We start from the raw sequence: 17,885 nt of genomic DNA on the forward strand, positions 1-17,885 counted from the left end.
CAGACTGGGAAGTTGGTCATTCAAATAATACTGCAGTCTTATCTTATTTTTGTAAAAAAAAAAAAAGGAATTTTCTTTAAGAAAATGTATTATTTAATAGCCACATGTAATATTTTATTTAACATTTTATATTCTGAACTTGTCCATTTATCAACAGATTTGCGATTCATTTGGAGTATGAGAAGGTAGAATAGAAGAAAATAAACAAATTGATAAAGAAGAGAACCAAGAGCTAAAGACAAATCTCTACTACCCCATTTTATGTAGGGTGTTGCAACTGAGCCAGAGGAGGTGTGTGAAATCACTACATAATAATTTTGTTTCATAGGCACAGTCACACTCTGTAACTAGCAAGCACTTTACAAATGCTCACTATCAGATTTAGAGGATGAGTAGGGGACATTGATAACCATGACTTACACAGGACAAGTGTAAAGCAAATGCTTGTTGAATAGAATTATGTCATCAATAACTTAAAATATTTTTGTTGTGACCAATATAATAGCCTAAGGTTTCAATGGAATGCAGAAGTCAGCATTTTAGGTCTACATACCTGAACTTGATAATGTGAGACTTGACAAGTTCTCCCTTTAGTGGATATTTATTAAATGCATGCTTTACCTGTTCAAAAATATTGAAAATGGGTCAGCAAGAACAATTTATTGCTATTCAACAAGTTGATTCAAAGCTCTATGGAAATTTTTTTTTAAAGACAAAACATTGACAGATGTTCCCAATGTGCTGTGGAAGACTTCCGCGGTCTCATGCCCAGGGATTCCTGCTGCCCTCTGCCTTATGCTTGAAAGGAGCTGGGGAGGCAGAGTGTGATCGGAAGTGACTTCTGCTATATTACTGAGAAAAAACATAATTCAAAAAAATTTTTTTAACTTTGATACCAAGCTGTCTTTTGAAAAGCAAAGGTCAGTATTTCTGAAATAAGGAGATTTTGTCTAGGTAGACAGAAAAAATGAAATTTCATTGAGTGACACTTCAGGAATGGGTGCGTAGCAGTGTCATGCAGTTCTCAAAACTAACAAAAAAGTTGCCAGTATCCTGGCACAATGTAAACCCACATCGGCCCTGAAATGCTCTGAGAAAGCCCGTGTGAGCTGGGATACATTACAAACACGTGTGAGCATTATGCTACTGAGATAGAAGAATGTATTTTTAGCTGTATTTCTCATTATTATAAGTAATACTTTTAGTGAACTTAATTTTTTTAAATTAGGAGTTTAGGTAAGTAAACATTTCAGGGTTTCTGGGTTTTATTTTGTATATTTACAAAATAACATAAATGTAAATGTATTATATAATATATTTATGCAATATATAATAAAACATATATTTTTTTAGGTTTTTTTCTCCCATTGAGTTTATTGGCACATTTTAGTTATACAGTACAGTTACATTCATTACTGGGATCTTGTACCTTTACATGACAGGTTGGTGTTCTCTACATTTTAGTTATACAGTAGTGTTACATTCATTACTGGGATCTTGTACCTTTACATGACAGGTCTTGGTTCTCATTTTTCCCCTTGTTCCTGCCCTCCCTTTACCCCCTAATACCCTCCCCATTTACAAACACTTTATTTCCATTTTTTCATTTTCTCTTTTCTTTTCCCTTATTACCTTTCCCCTACCCTTCCCACTTCCCCTACACCTTTAGACCCTGACTTCCTATTATTTATATAATATTTACTGCACACAGCTATTACATTCTGATGACTCTTACATTTCATGGACTCCTGAGTCTTTGTGTCCAAGTACCGTTTCTACAATTTTAAGAAAACTAGGTCCTCTAAATAGTTATCTTCTTGAACACTTTTACTCAACACTTTATTTTATCAACTAATTTCAAAAATATTATTAATATTTGGGGTATTAAAGAGTCCTATCTACATTTATTTAGATTAAATTGATCTGAAGCTTAAAATTTTGAATTTGGTGAATGGCACAAAAAACAAGAAAAATAGTTGCACTGTTTCTTACTTTTAAAATTCCATTTCATTTTTATTTTACAAATATATTTATATCTTACCTTAAAGAAGAGTTTCTTAATAGATGCTCCTGCTTTGCTGTTTGCATATACAGGTGTAACCAGGATTTGACCTCCGCTTCAGCAAGGTAACCAAATCCTCTGGCTTACACTGTACTCAACAGTTTGTCAGAGGGGAGGACTATGGCTGTGCTATTGTTGATATGATTTGTGTTTCTCCCAAGACTTCCTGTGTTGAAACTTAAACCTCACTGTGAGGTGTTAAAATGTGTAAGTTGAAACTGACCGTGGTGTTAATAGATAAGGCACTTGGCAAATGATCCAGACTAGTTAAGATCATTAGAGTAGAGCCCCATGATTGAGTCCCGAAGAAAGGGAGAGAGCAGAAGAAACCCACATGCTTCACATTGTTTGCTGTGTAGCACTGTGCTTCCTGGAGATTCTGCCAGTAAGAGAACCACAGTACATGTGGCTTCTGGACCTTCCAGCTCCAGAACCATCAGCCAGAATAAGCCTTTTTTCTTGATGAAGTAGATGGCCTCTGATATTCCATCATAGTAAAGAAAAATGAATACAAGTCACTTCTATTTTGTTCTAATTCAAGATATTAAAACTGGAAGACACTTTGAAAAATATATTTTATTCAACCCTTAAGATGAATGTTGATGTGCTAAGGATAGAAAGATATCTATACCCATGTACATATGCATGGGATTCCTGTAGAAACGTGTAGCAAAAGTTGGTCCCTGTTTACATATTTTGAAAAGATAAAACCCTATTCATGTATGAGTCTGAATGGTTTCAATCTTGGCAAACTTTTGCTCAGGGTCTCTTAGTTAGGAAGTCTATGGTACAACCACCATATCTGATTCACATTCCCAGAGTTCCTGAATCTACTAATCAAGGCTGTGGCAACTGCTAAGAAATTGTGAGTAGGAGGGACATAAATGAATGACTAATTGACACTTGGCTCAGAGTTGAAAGACACACTCTTCTAAGTCACATAGTGTTAATTTTATTTTATAGTCCTTATGTATGGCCTCTTACCATTTTGCAAAAATATGCAAGGATCAGTTGAATGAGTTTTATAGAAGCTAGGATACCAAAATACATGATAAAAGATGACAGCAAATGCTCTAAAAGTTCTGAAAACTGCTTACCATTAGTTCAATTCTCTGGCTCATTTCTGTGAAATTTTTGGAACCCTCTCTTCCAAATTCATCATATACTTTGTCACTTGTAAATGGCAACGTGCTATAGTAATTGTAGGTCTTCTTTTGATCTACAAGAAAAAAGACAACAACCCATAATAATTTTTTATCAGATGCATGTCAGTACCATTATTATTCCATTTGGCAGTTGCTAGAAAGACTAACACAGGAAGGAATGCTCCTCTGCCAGGATACTGTCTTCATCATCTTTCTCCAGGCTTATCTCAGGATAAAAGACAACAACGTTCATCATCATGCTTCAGCATGTAAAAACTGTAAGAAATACCTGGTGCTCCTGGGCCATTTTACAAATATGTGGTGTGGGCGATTACTCATGTGTTTTTCATTCCTGCACAAACCACTATGATGGCAAGTCATGCTACCTGAGCACATAAATAAGGATAGGTTAGACTCTTTCTAAGGTTAAATGCTTTTTTTTTTGTACCGGGATCAAACTCGGGACCTTGCGCGTGTAAGGCAAGCGCGGTACCACTGAGCTAAATCCCCAGCAGGTTAAATGCTTTTTTAAAAAATGTTTCAACAGCAGATTTCTTTCCAATTCAGTAAATGACATGTAGATTCTGGTCACAAGGACCTAGTGTGAGGAAATCTGTTTTAGCTGAAGAGATAAAACCAGAAATTAAACTACTAGGAATTCAGAAAAGAAAACATAGCCCTGCAGGGGCTCTGTCACCTCACTAGGCTACCTTGTCACTCCATTGATTTCTTCCCACCACCTTTATAGATGTCTTGTACAGCCCTTAGCTGCTACCTCTATTCCCAACCCAATTTAAGCATCCCACATTTGGGGCCTACTAATGACCTAGGACTGTATAAATTTCCCTCTCCCTTCCTATACATGAAACAAGGACAGAAACTTAAGAGAGTTATTTATTCATTCAATAAATAGTAATGCTGACTACTCTCTTGTGACAGACATTCAGAATACAATAGTGTCCAAGAGAGTTGCAGATAGTTATTTTAGAAAATGGATTGTCCTCATCCAATCTCAGTCTCTCTTCTCTCTATTCCTTCCCATTCTTTTCCTCTTCACTTAATCCACAAAGGAAAAGGAGATGCCCCCTCAAGCACCAGTGTCTCAGGCATATTTATGTATCTCACTTAATATGCAATGACTTGATGGGAAGGCATTAAGGTCCATATTTAGGGGTTCCAACCTGAGAAATGTAAATATTTTGCTGAACCTCCATGTGACACAGCCAGAAAACACAGAATTAAGCCAATTCCTAACCAGTAAAGCACAGACTTTTTTTTTTACATACTGCTTCTTGAAGTAAAATACAACCAATGCCACTCTGAGCTGTGGGATTTTTAAATATAAAATTTATGCAAACAGGGCTGATAAATAACAAAAGAGCCACCTACTCATCCAGGAGACTTGATGGGTCAGAGAATGAAGTTGAAGCCAACATCTTTAAAAAGACCCGGCACTACGAGGCAGTATGTGAAGAAAGTGTCAGACTGGAGACCCTGAAAATCAGCCTCCTCGTGATCATGATCTTAGTGAAGACAGAGGGAGGCTTTGCCCTTCTACCATCCTTTCACTTCCCTTTTCCTGAATGATTCTGCTATGAATGGCCAGGGTAGCATGAAATGCAGGAACCTCCCTGACAATGCATCATTTCAGGTAAGTTTTTTAATTTACTGAATATTGAAAAATAATGTCGCTATCTTTCAAAACTACTGCTACACTACATATGCATTTTTTAATATCTTTGTGGAGTTGTGTGGGGCTGAAATCACTGTTCTCCGATGCTGCTTCTCAAACCATACCGTACTAATGGTTGACCTGTGGATCTTGTAAAGCATGCAGATGCTAACACATTGGGTCTAAAGTTGGATCTAAGAATCTGTTGGTAGGGATGCAAACTACTGCAAACATTATGGAAATCAGTATGGAGATTTCTCAAAGAACTAAATTCAGAAATTCTGTGTCATTCAGTGATCCTCCTGCTAATACCTTCCTCAAAAGCTTATGGCATCATGCTCTAATGACACATGCACACCAGCATTTACAGCAGCACAACTCATAATAGTTAAACCCCGGAAACAGCCTGTTTACCCATCAACAGAGAGTTGGATAAAGAAAATGCAATATTGATATATAACAGAATACTACTCTGCTATAAAGAATGACAGATTTGAGACCTTTATAGGAAAATGGATGCACTTGGAAAATATAATGCTGAATGAAATAAATCAGACACACAAGCTTAACTACTGTATGGCGTCTCTCATTGAGTGAGGCAAAGCACAAACAAAAAGAATAATAAAGAATGGATAGAAGGGGACAAAGTGAAGGATCTCTAGGGAAGGGGTCCAAGGGAAAAAAACATGAGGGGTGGGAAAGAGAGGAAGGGAAAATAGGAAGAATAAAGAAATACCATGCACAGAAACCCGATAACCTCAATTAACGTACACATTATATACCATAACATATGATTAGTAATATCAACAAGAATGAAAAAGTGGGATAGGAGAATTGGAGGGAGGGAAGGCAAGGGAAAAGGGGTTTGAAAAAAGAAACAAGCTGTGGTATGTACATATAGTCACTCCCCAAGATAACTGCATGAACTGCAGATGTGTACTAATAAAATTTAAAAATTTTTTAAAGTTTGTATTTCTAAAATGACCTCTAGTGGTACTGATGTAGCTGATAATTACACACACACACCAAATAGGATAACAGATCCTTCAGTAATCTTTGGTCTGGCTTTTAGGGGTTATTTACTAGATTAAATTATTTTAAATTGTCATTTATACAATGAAACTTGGTCAAATGTGGACAATTTCAAATGGCTCAACTGTGTAAACAAACTGCCTACACTCAAAATTTTATTTTGCTCCGTTGACTTAAAATAGGCCAGTAAGTTTTAAAAACATATTCCTAGTTTCTAGAATTCTGTGGTACGTCTAGTTATTTTTAAATGCGGGCAGTATAGACACAGAAATAATGAAATATGAAGGAATATGAGTGTGCTCATAATTTCTAGCAGGTTTGTGATTCTGTAACTTGCGATGATGTTACTAAATGACAGATTTACCTTCTGACATCCAAATTAGAGAGAATCAAAAACAGAGCTGCAAAAGATTTGTACACAGACTACACACAGAATTTTAAGCTGAGTTTTGTGTAGTAAGGGTCAAAGTAATATTTTTACAAATCCAATCACCTTCCTCTGTATTTAGATATTTCTGCAACAGATTTTTTCAGTTTGCCTTGGTTATTTTGTCATGGCAATTCCTAAATGCTCATTGTTATACCTACTGTTTTATTACTTTATGTTCCCAAAAAGAGGGCAAGTCACAATGTAAGACATGCAGTAATCATTTATCCAGCTGTACTGTGTGGGCAGTATGAGAGTTGTGTGGTATATTTCTGATCCCATGATCCATACAACAAGATCCAGGGACAGCTTAGAGGAAAACATTTTCAGGTTTTCACTGTGTTCATATGAATAAACTTACTTATAAAGCACCCAGTATGTGCTGGAATTCTGTAAAGCTCTGAAATATTAGTGAATAGACTATAGCCTTAGACATCTATGGGAAGAAATAACGATGCTTATCACATGATAGGGCTCACTATGTTCCTAACAAGTCTGTAGAACGGTGAAGTTATTTTAGTATTCTTTTTTATTAAAAGCATGATCCAGAGAGGTCTCTATTCTTAAAATGAATATATCTCAAATCCAAAGGCTGACATGTGGGCAAATTTTACGACACATGCACACTTCTGTTTTAAATTTTTTTTAAAAAAACTTCTTAGAAGTGATGCTCTTTGCTACTGAAATTAAGATTGGACTTGTGCAGAGAGTGAAAGAAGATAACAGGTTACAGATCGCTCTTTTTACAGAAAGCGTGTTTAGCAAATTCCTCGTTAAATTAAAATAAAGTGTGATTAGCTTCTATGGTTTCAGGACCTTGAACATCAAAGCATAATCTAGTCATATAGGGAGATATCAAACTAACAGGTCATAGTTGAGTCAACTAATTAAAACCCAAAGCAGAGTAGAAGAAAACTTCAGAAGGGTTGTTATATTATGGAAGAATAGTTCGGAAGTACCCTGAAGACATTTCTAATAACATAGGAAGTAGCAGTTCATCTGATAGTGAGATATCTGATAACCATACAGTGAGCCTATTTATAATTAAACCTCTCAGCATATTTTGTTCTCTTTAATCATATAATGTATCCCAAGATAAAAATATAAATGATAGAAATAGGTACTTACTAAACACTGTATCACTATGAACATTTTTCCAACTCACTAGAGCTGAATAAAACCTATTTCTCCATGATCCTTAATCATGGTGTAATCAGCTTATTTGGATATCAAGATTTCAAAGCCTTAAAGTACTTCAAATCAAAACGATTGCCCTGCAACCTCAAATAACTCAAGATATTGGGTTCCAGTTAAATTGTGGTCTTCCTCAAGACTCAACTATGCCTTATTAATTAATATGAAAATGAGTATACTATTCCCAACAAGAGGCATTGCCACATCAAAGACAGAAGGAAGAATCTTCTTGAGTTTGCGGGATTAAAAGAGGCACAAAGCAGGCAGAGGTTTCTTGGTCTTGGCTGTGAAAATGAATCATAGGAATTAATGAATAAGCCTGAGGCATGCAAAGCAGGAAGTACGTGAGGTAAATCACACACTCCCGAGGCAGCTCATACTTACTGTATCTCACGTAATGAACAGTGAGTCCAATGCACACTGCCAGCACAATCAGGGATAAAAAGATGATGAGGCCAATAACCCAGGGCTGCACACGAGCTTTTTTCCTGGCCCTCACCACAGCTATCCTGAGGAAGAAAGCAAATACAGTAGATGGGTTATATTACAATGAGCAGCATATCTATGCTTCGGGTAAAACAAATACTTCCGGGGAATGAAGGATATGCAGAGTAGTGCACTACTTGGCTTGGAGCATACCCCGATTCCCAGCTGCTGAGGCCGATTTTGGTTCAGGCTGCTTGTTCTGAGGTGAGCAATTTGACCTCTCTCTACCTCAGTCTCCTCATCCATAATACAAAGATGAGAGTAACAGTACCTATTTTGAAAAATTAGTGTAAGGATTGAAGGCACTGTGTTTAAAGTGCCTGTCATGATGCCTGGCCTGTAGCAAGTGCTTTGTAAGTATTAGCTATTTCCTATTGAGCCAGTTATATATAAGCTATGAAATAGCTGGTTTTCTACTTAAAGCCTGTTTCTAACACTCTAGAATTTTAAACAGGCTGAAAAATTCATTATAACTTGAACCATACCAGCTTCCAGGTTAATTTATAGCACTATTCTCCTTGCAATTTTCTGATTTATTTCCAAACCAAACTTGGAGGAGGCACATAAGAGATTATCAGAGTTCTCTTTTTTAAAACCTGAGTTTTTGAACTAAAATGTACCGTGCAGCTTGAGTGATACTACATGGAATATTTTCTGCATGAGATGTCCTCAATATTTCCCATTTATTCTGCCTCTAAAAACATATGCTACTGAAACATGTTAATCAAACCGGTGTTCATTTGATTGGTAAGTGGTTGCCCCCTTGGATTATAAGAACATTGAAAAGTCACAGAAAATAAAATATTTGTGAGATCTAGCTAAGGAGTTTGTCTATGATATCATTATAAATTTTTTGAAGTAATGACAGAAAAGTAGAAACTAGGAGAGAAGAGGAAAAGGATCATGAGGAGGGAGAGGAAAAGGGAAAGGGGGTAATGAAGGGTAAAAAATAATCACACTATGCATATGCATATACTCAATGAAATCCAATTTTCTGAATAACTAATATGTACTAATAATAAGTAAATAAACAGGCTCATAAGTCAGTGGATGCCCTTCTTTTTTTTTTTTTGCTACAATACTGCCTATTTAGTACATGAAGACTTCAAGAAAATGTGCTTCTCAAAGCAGAAAATTGAATTTTCAAGCAGAATTTTTAAAATGCAAGTTCAGCTATTTCATTTTCAGCTCTGTAACTTGAACACATCGTTTAGATTCTGAGTTAACTTTCTCCATCACTGTGGTACAGGGTTCCCATTCTGTCTACTAAAGCATTCTGGGACCCCAAAGAAGCTTATGAATATGTAAATTTCTTGTAAACTGCAAAACATTCCACAATAAATAAATTTGGCTTACAAAAATCAAGGGAACCCATTTTCCAGCGATATCGGGACAGAAAGTGATGGTATTGTTACACTGCTCTCTGCTACACTGTCAGTACGTCGTGGCTATGCCTAGCTAGCTGTATTCTTCCCCAGCAAAGGCACCGATGTGTGCTAGAAGACTCCAGGGACGCTCCTTGCTCTCCTTGCTTCTCTGACTTTCCCATGGAGCTGTAGCCAGAGAAACTTTATTTTCCCTTCCCCAACCTCTGCCGTCTCCAGTTCTCCCAAGTGGAATCCCAAACACCTGCTCCTAAAATGGCGATCGCTGCAGTATAAAAATACTCCTCCTCAAGGAGGTTATCCTTCTGTGTGCAACTGTGTTTAAGAAGCTCCCCAAACTGAGCATTTCTAAATGCTTGCAGTTCATCTGTTGCAGAAGAAAGGGGATGCATACAGCAGAAGTAAGCAAGGCTTTGGGGGAGTACGAGGAGGGGAGGTTTTCTCAACTAATGTTAGCACATGTTGTGAAGAATAGGAATTTATGCTTGTAGGAAACATGATAAAACTATTAAATGCATGTTATTATTATACAGAATTGTGAAATGTCAGACAAGTTGTAATTTTTCTACAATAACTTAAGGCAGAAAACTAAATCGTGCGGCCATTTAATTGAGGAGTGTAAAACTACATGTACTGAAATGCAAAGGTGACTTTTTGACCTTTAAATATGAAAAATATTGCAGAATAATATGTATTCTGTATCTTAGTTTTTATCAAATGAAACTATATAGATGTGTGCAGAGCAAAGTATATAGAAGACATAAAATTATTAACAGTAAGAAGTAAAATGAGAAATAAAATAGCATTTACATTTTAATTTATATTTAATTTGGTTTTATGTTGGATTTTTAAAAACAACAAAAATCATGATTTTTTTTTAAATTAAATGAGAGAATAAGAGAGGCTTTGTGTGGAAAAAAATAACTGAGGAAGAGCTCATGTGTCTTTTGGTGAAGTTCATATCACTAGCATTTTTAAGGCAACACTGCACAGTCCTTTCCTGGCCCATACTTCTTGAGACTGTTTTGGTGATATGCTGTCTTTGAGGGCTTAGGGGAGATCAGAGGGGTATAATAGAGTAAAGGAAAAAGAGAACCCAATCAAAGACCCCAACAAACAATTCACAGCATATTTCTGAATCTTCACATCAACTTAGGTATTATATATTCTTGTACTAGCAGATTCAATTCTCTTATATTCTCCCCATGAAATTCAATAACTATAATACCATATACATCCAAAGCTGATCAGTTATGTAATAATAAAAAATGATAAAGTATTTTTCCAAGTTAAAAAAATCCTTGTGTAAATAGCAATATTTATCATCATAATCATTTAAATTAATAATAATGATGATATCCACATTATCGGGATGTTTGTCATATGAAACATTATATTTTCCTTTGTCAATCTTTTTTAAAATATTTTATTAGTAGATGTTTGAACTATGTAATGATTACATTTATCATGGGGAGTTCACACTTGCACATAACACTGTAATTCTTTTTTCACTCCCTTCCCCTAGCATCCTTCCTTGTTCCCTCCAACTCTTGTTCTCCTTCCCATTTTCAAAGCTCTATTTCCATTTTTTCTTCAGTTCTCTTTTTTTCATCTTTTCCTTCCTTCCCTCCAGCTCCCTGCATCTCTTGTTCCCCTTTTAATTTGAAAAAGACATCTTGACTTCCTATTATCTATCTTTTATTTTGCTCTTTATTTATAGTCTGGATAGCTCAAATGAGACAGACAATGTGATATTTAAACTTGTGTGTCTGATTTATTTCACTTAACATTATGGTGTTCAGCTGCATCCACTTACCAACGAATGGCTCAAGTCTACCCTAATATTCCATTGTGTATGAATACCATATTTTCTTTATCTGCTCATCTGTTGATGGACTCAGAGGCTGCTTCCAAGACTTAGCTATCATAAATTGTGCTGCTATAAACATGGGTATAAATGTATCACTGTGATATGATGATTTCTTGATCCTTTCAGGAAGATACATAGGATATGGCTCAGTCAAATTGATTTCTACTTTTAGTTTTTGAGGAATATGCATGTATGATCTGCACAGTGGTTGTACTGTTTATATTCTCACCAACAATGAGAAGGGTTTCTTTTTCCCAGCAGCTTCACTAGCATTTGTTATTCCATTTTTTTGATGATGATAGCCATTCTTTGTGGAGGAAGATGGTCCCTCAGTAATGTTTTAATTTGCATTTCTCTAATGGCCAGTGATATTGAGCATTTCTTCATGTATTTATTGGCTATTTCTATTTCCTCTGAAAAGTGTACATTCATTTTAGTTGCCCATTTTTATTGGGTCTTTTATTATGAGGGATTAATTATTTTGAGTTAGTCCTCTGTCCAATCTATTGCTGCCAAAACAATTATTCTCATTCTGTAAATTGTCTCTTCACTCTGTCAGTTGTTTCCTTCACTGTGTAGAAGCTTTTAAATTTGATGCAATCCCATTTATTGATTCGAGGTATTAATTCTAGTGTCATTGGGGCTCTGTTCAGAAAGTCCTTGCCTATGGCTATATCTTCAGGAGTTGAACCTATTTTATCATCCAGCAGTTTAAGTGTTTCTGTTTTAACGTTTAGCTCTTGGATCCATTTTGATTTTAGTTTAGTACATGGTGAAATCTATAGGTCTAGACTCAGTCTTTGGCATGGGGACATCTAGTTTTCCCAGAACCATTTATTAAAGAGGCTATCTTTCTTCCAGTGTATGCTTTTGGGCCCTTTGTCAAAGACCAAAGAGCTTAATGTGTCTTAGGTTGTCTCTGCTTCTTCTGTTCTCTTTCATTGATCCACATGCTGTTTTTGTGCCAGTTACATGGTTTTTTTAATCATTGTAGCTTGCAATAGAATTTCAAGTCTGGGATTGTGATACTTCTTGCTTTGCTAATCTTACCCAGAATTTCTTTTATTTTAAGTTTCTTCTGGTCCCATATAAAAATTTTATTGTTTTTGCTATATTTGTTGATATTTTGATGGAGATTGTGTTAAATCTATATCAGTTTTGGAAGTGTTGCATTTTGACTACATTAGTTCTGCTTATTCAGGAATGTGGAGTGTTTTTCCACTTTAATGCCCTTGTCTTAGTTACTTTTCTCTCATTACTGAGACAAAATACCTAACATCCAAAGTTAAAGGGGAAAGGGTTTATTTAGCTCATAGTTTTTAGAGGTTTCAGTCCATAATTAGCTGGCTCTGAGACAGGGTGACATATAGCAAAGGAGTATTGCAGAGGAGAAACAGTTCATGGTGCTCACACGGCAGCAAAAGCAACAAAAGAATCTTAGCAGTATCTTTCTGCCCCTTTTATCTTACCCTGACTACTGAGATGTGTATGAGGGGTGCCAAACCATTCAGTGGACTGATTTAGTAGTCACACACTCTTAAACCAAGCATCACACCCTAGATTCAGCCACCTCTGAAAAAGCCCTATGACTGCATGAGGCTTTGAGGGGACATCTAGACACAAAACCTAACAGTCCTTTTCAGTCTCCTTTTTCAGTGATGTAATTTTCAGTAAAGGTGCCTTTCACTTCCTTGGTTAGGTTAGTATCTAATTCTTTTAGATGCTATTGTCAATGGTATAGTTTTCCTCATTTCTTTCCCAGTGAATTCATTATTAGTGTATAGGAACACCATTGATTTTTGCGTGTTGATTTTGGAACCTGTTGCATTGTTGAATTTGGTTATCAATTTTAGAAGTCTTTTGTGTGTGTGTGTGTGTGTGTGTGTGTGTGTGTGTGTGGTACTGGGGATTGAACTCAGGACTTTGCACTTGCGAGGCAGGTGGCAGGACGACTGAGCTAAATCCCCAGCCCTCTAGGAGCCTTTTAATGAAATGTTTTGGGTTTTTTAAGGAGAAAATAATGTCATCTGCAAATAATGACATTTTGACTGTGTCATTTCCTATACATATCCTTTCTGTTTCTTTATCTTGCCTGATTGCTCTGGCTAACATTTCCAGGGTTATGTTGAATGAGAGTGATGATGGTAGACATCTTTTCTTGTTCCTGATTTTAGAGGAGAATCTTTCAGTTTTTCCTCGTTTATCATGTTGGCCGTAGGTTTGTTGTAAATGGCTTTTATCAAATTGAGATAAAGTCCTTCTGTATCCATTTTCTTCAGGGTTTTAATCATGAACAGATATTGGATATTATCAAAGGCTTTTACTGCACCTATGGAGATGATTATATGATGTTTGTACTTGCTTCTGTTTATGTGTTGGATTACATTTATTGGTTTTTGTATACAGAACTGCCCTTGCATTTTGGATTTGAAGCTCCTTTCTCAATCATGTGGCATTGATTTTCAAGCCAGTTCACCCTATTCTATTTTTTCTCTTATCTTTATTTAGGTATAATTTACCATTTAATTCTTTTTCTCTCTTTCTCTCAGCAAGTAATCATATCACAGTGATATATGTGCACCTATGTTTACAGCAGCACAGTTTGTAATAGCTAAAACTTAGAAACAGCCCATTTGCCCATCAGTTGGAGACTGGATAAAGAAGATGTGGTTTTTCTATAAAATAGAATACTACTCAGCCATAAAGAATGAGAAATTAGATTTATTCATAGGAAAATGGATGCATATTGAGGATATACTCCTAAGTGAAATAAATAAGTCACACATGTATAAATACTGAATAGTTTCTCTGGTATGAAAAATTATAATGGTACATAAGATCCTAATGATATAATTGACAATGTGAAATAGGAAGAAAAGGGTTAAAGGTGTAGGGAAAGTGGGATGGGTAAGGGAAGGTAATGAGGAAAAGAAAAAAAAGTGAGAAAATGAAAACACTGAAATAAAGTATTTGGAAATAGGGAAGGGAGGAAGGGGTGAAGGGAGGCCAGGTGTATGGGGAAAAAATGAGAACCAAGACCTGTCATGTAAAGGTACAAGATCACAAAGATGAATGCAACTGTACTGTATACCTAAAATGTACCAATAAACTCAATGAGAAAAAAAAAGTAACTTAATGCTAAATTTTTCCAAATTGGATTTTTGTTAGAAAGCATGCTCAAAAAGTTAGTAAAATGAAGGGGAACATATATAATTAACTCTCTCCTGCAAGAGAATAAATATTTCTTCAATCATTATCTACTGCTGTTAAAACTGAGTCTCCTAAATTCACTTTCAAGTAGACTTCCTGAATTCTATTATTTCAGTGTTATCAAACTACTTCCTTACTATGACATTTTTTCCAATGTGGGGTAACATGCAATTAATTGATAAAGCAGCGACAAGATAGGTGAAGATGGCAGTAAAATTATGGGTATATATTATTAGGTCTGATGTTATATTATCATTATCACCTCTGAATGTGTCACTTTTTGGAACAGTGATAAAAAAATAGTAACAATAAGCCAAGGGAAGAAAATGCTGTCCTACTGCAAATAACCTCCATGGCAAACACTAGAAAATAAATTGTCTAGTGGTGCTTAAGAGGAAATCATATCTGGATGAGATCCACAGAACACTGGGCAAGAATGCGTCCCTTCTTTCTCAGAGCAAGCAGCACTGATACTCTCACTTTTCATGTTCTCTGGGTCAGTCCAGCCAAGCTCCTTTGATACACGCATTCACTATATCTATAATGTTGGTGGCTCCAAAGAGTTATCATCAGCTTCTTAAGCCAGAGTTCAGCCAACTTTTGGGTGAAAGCCCAGGTAACAACTGTTTTGGATTTCCAGGCTACACGTTTCCTGTTACAATCATTCGACTCTACCATTGTAAAACAAAATAGCAATACATATAATACATAATGAAATAAACATGGCTGTGTTCCAGAACTTCATTTCTGGAGACTAAAATTTAAATTTCTTACCTAATTTTCACTTATCATAAAATTTTATTTTGATCTATTTTCAACCATTAAAAATATGAAAATCAGAACTGGGTGTGGCCATGCACACCTGTAATCCCAGCACTCAGGAGGCTAAGACAGGAGGATCACAGTGAGTCTGAGGCAAGTCGAGACTATATAGTGAATTGAAGGCCAGCCTGAACTACAAAGGGAGACCCTGTCTCAATATTGAGGATATACTCCTAAGTGAAATAAATAAGTCACACATGTGTAAATACCGAATACTTTCCCTGGTGTGAATAATCTGCAATAATACATAAGATCCTAATAAGATTACTGACATTTAGAAATGGGAAGAAAGGAGCTAAAGGTGTAGGGAAGGTGGGATGTGTAGGGGAAGGGTAATAAGGGAAAAGAAAAAAATGTGAGATAATGAAAAGATGAAAATAAAGTGTTTGTAGATGAGGAGGGGAGGAGGGGGTGAAGGGAGGGCAGGGACAAGGAGAAAAATGAGAACCAAGACTTGTCATGTAGAGGTACAAGATCCCAACAATGAATGTAACTATACTGTATCCCTAAAATGTACCAATAAACTAAATTAAAGCTGACAAAACAAACAAACAAACAAACAAACAAACAAACAAACATTGTTAGCTCAAAGAGTCATACAAAGCAGGTAGTGGGCCCGAATGGTCCCTGGGCCATAGCTTACTGGTCATTGGCTTAAGTGACAACCTACAAGTTGATGCCGGTTTTATTGGGAAGCTATTATGATCATTTCATGCTTATGGTAAATCTAATGTGTTTGTCACCAATCCCACTGCCACTGAACTTGTTCTGCCAATTCTCACTACATTGTGTCTTATAACTTGGTTACAGTGTTCTCTGCTGGCTCCTCAGTCTCTGAGGAGTTAGAAGCCGTGTCTTGTTAGAAGGCGTGCAGACTACTTAAATCCAAGCTATTTCCTTAGCAAAGCATCCCCTCACTCTTTCAGAGCCCTTTGCCTTTGTTCCTGCTACCTCCTATGTGGAGTAACTTAGAGCCTGATCTACTTGTATCACAAAAGCCTCATGGACTCCCCTCTGTTCTGGTCAGTCCTCTCGCCCATAGCTATCACAGTGAAGACATAGTTTAAGCTACCTGAGCCTGGGACTGGAGTATTTCTTTATACAATCTGCTAACCATGTGCTATAAAAATATTCACAAGAGGAGTTGGAGTTGACTAAAACTAACTGATCCAATTATTTGTCAGTTCTACAGTGTACTTTCAATAGTTTCTAATGTACTTGGAGTTGCCATAGTTCCAGAAAATAACTTGGACAATTACACAAATGGAAAGACATGTCAGAACTTGTGAAAATAGTTGCTGTTAAATAAAGTGTAACCTCAGAAAACATTACACACCAGAAAAAAAAGGCCGACCTTGTGAAAATAGTTGTTATTAAGTAAGGTGTAACCTCAGAAAACATTTCATATAATTATCAAGAACTGTGGCTAATATTTCTATTAAACCTGTATTTAAAATGCATGTTTTTCCAACTGTGTATTTTATTTTTTCTATCATAAAACTGTGGTTATAATATAGACAGAAACAAATGCAAATAAGGAGACCTTAGTTTCCAGAGCCACATATTATTTGGAGTTGTGGACAGCATATTATACTGTCAAAGCAAAAACAAAGCAACAATACCACAATGAAGTAGCACCTAATATCTCATGACATTATGAATTTCCTAAGTCTGCCTATGATATGAAACATTAACTAATGTTTACTCAATATTTATTATGCATTTGGCAATCACTTAGCACAAACAATTGTGCCTCCTTGTCCTCTCCAAAGGCTCCACCTAAATGTTATTTTGTCGAAAATTCACACCAGCAGACCATGGTAAAATCTTCACTCACTTTTGCTTCTAGAACACAAGGCTATCAACATTTCCAAGGAAGAAACAAAATAAAAAGTCTATATGTGTGCATGAATCATATTTTTATTGCTATTTTAAAAAGCAAACACAAGCAAATTACTCCTTATAAAAAATCACAAATAACATTTCTTTCCAGTTCACAGGCACACAGAACACATCTTTAAAATATCTTATAGCTTTAGATTGGCTCTTAGTTTGAATCATAGTGTGTGTACATCCTATAATGATAATTATGAACAGTTTCTATAAAGAGGTTATAATTATAACAAGTTTATAGTCTCGTTGCCAGAAAATTATTTTATATTTTCTTTTTATGGTAGCAATATAAACAATAGGAAATTCACTGTTTTTACTATAAATATTTTTATCTATATCCCACCTTATACCAGACTGTTTTAAGGAAGTATATGAATATATACTGTGCATGTGGTTTGTGTGTGTGTACACATGTATATGTAGTATTAAATTAAATTTAGAAATGCAAGAAGAAAGCAAAACACTAAGTAAAAACCTAAAATGGAAACAGTACTAAAGATTATGTATGTAACGTAATTCACATATAGAAATTTCCATTAAATTGGGCCACAAAACTGTAGCTTTCTAGAAGTGAAGTCAAAACAAAGCTAAGCAAAATCAAAATAAACAAACAAATCCTGTTCAGGTACAATCTTCAAGGCACACCTAAGGAAAACCAGAGCAGCTGTTCAGTAGTGATATAATTCT

At 35.8% G+C, this 17,885-nt stretch overlaps 1 protein-coding gene across 2 annotated transcripts in view; it reads right to left on the reverse strand.

Annotated features, from left to right (window-relative positions):
• LOC104853267 (transmembrane protease serine 11E) overlaps positions 1-17,885 on the reverse strand; it is a 129,315-nt gene that overhangs the window by 40,617 nt on the left and 70,813 nt on the right. For both annotated transcript variants that reach the window (XM_010611172.2, XM_010611173.2), the window contains 3 exons: positions 7,917-8,041; positions 3,160-3,281; positions 554-621 (listed from right to left, as the gene is read on the reverse strand). In XM_010611172.2, coding sequence (XP_010609474.1) covers positions 554-621; positions 3,160-3,281; positions 7,917-8,041 — 315 coding nt within the window. The remainder of the gene's footprint in view (positions 1-553; positions 622-3,159; positions 3,282-7,916; positions 8,042-17,885) is intronic.

Source organism: Fukomys damarensis, unplaced genomic scaffold (assembly GCF_012274545.1).
Source record: "Fukomys damarensis isolate Sample0158 unplaced genomic scaffold, DMR_v1.0_HiC HiC_scaffold_35, whole genome shotgun sequence".
Taxonomy (NCBI): domain Eukaryota; kingdom Metazoa; phylum Chordata; class Mammalia; order Rodentia; family Bathyergidae; genus Fukomys; species Fukomys damarensis.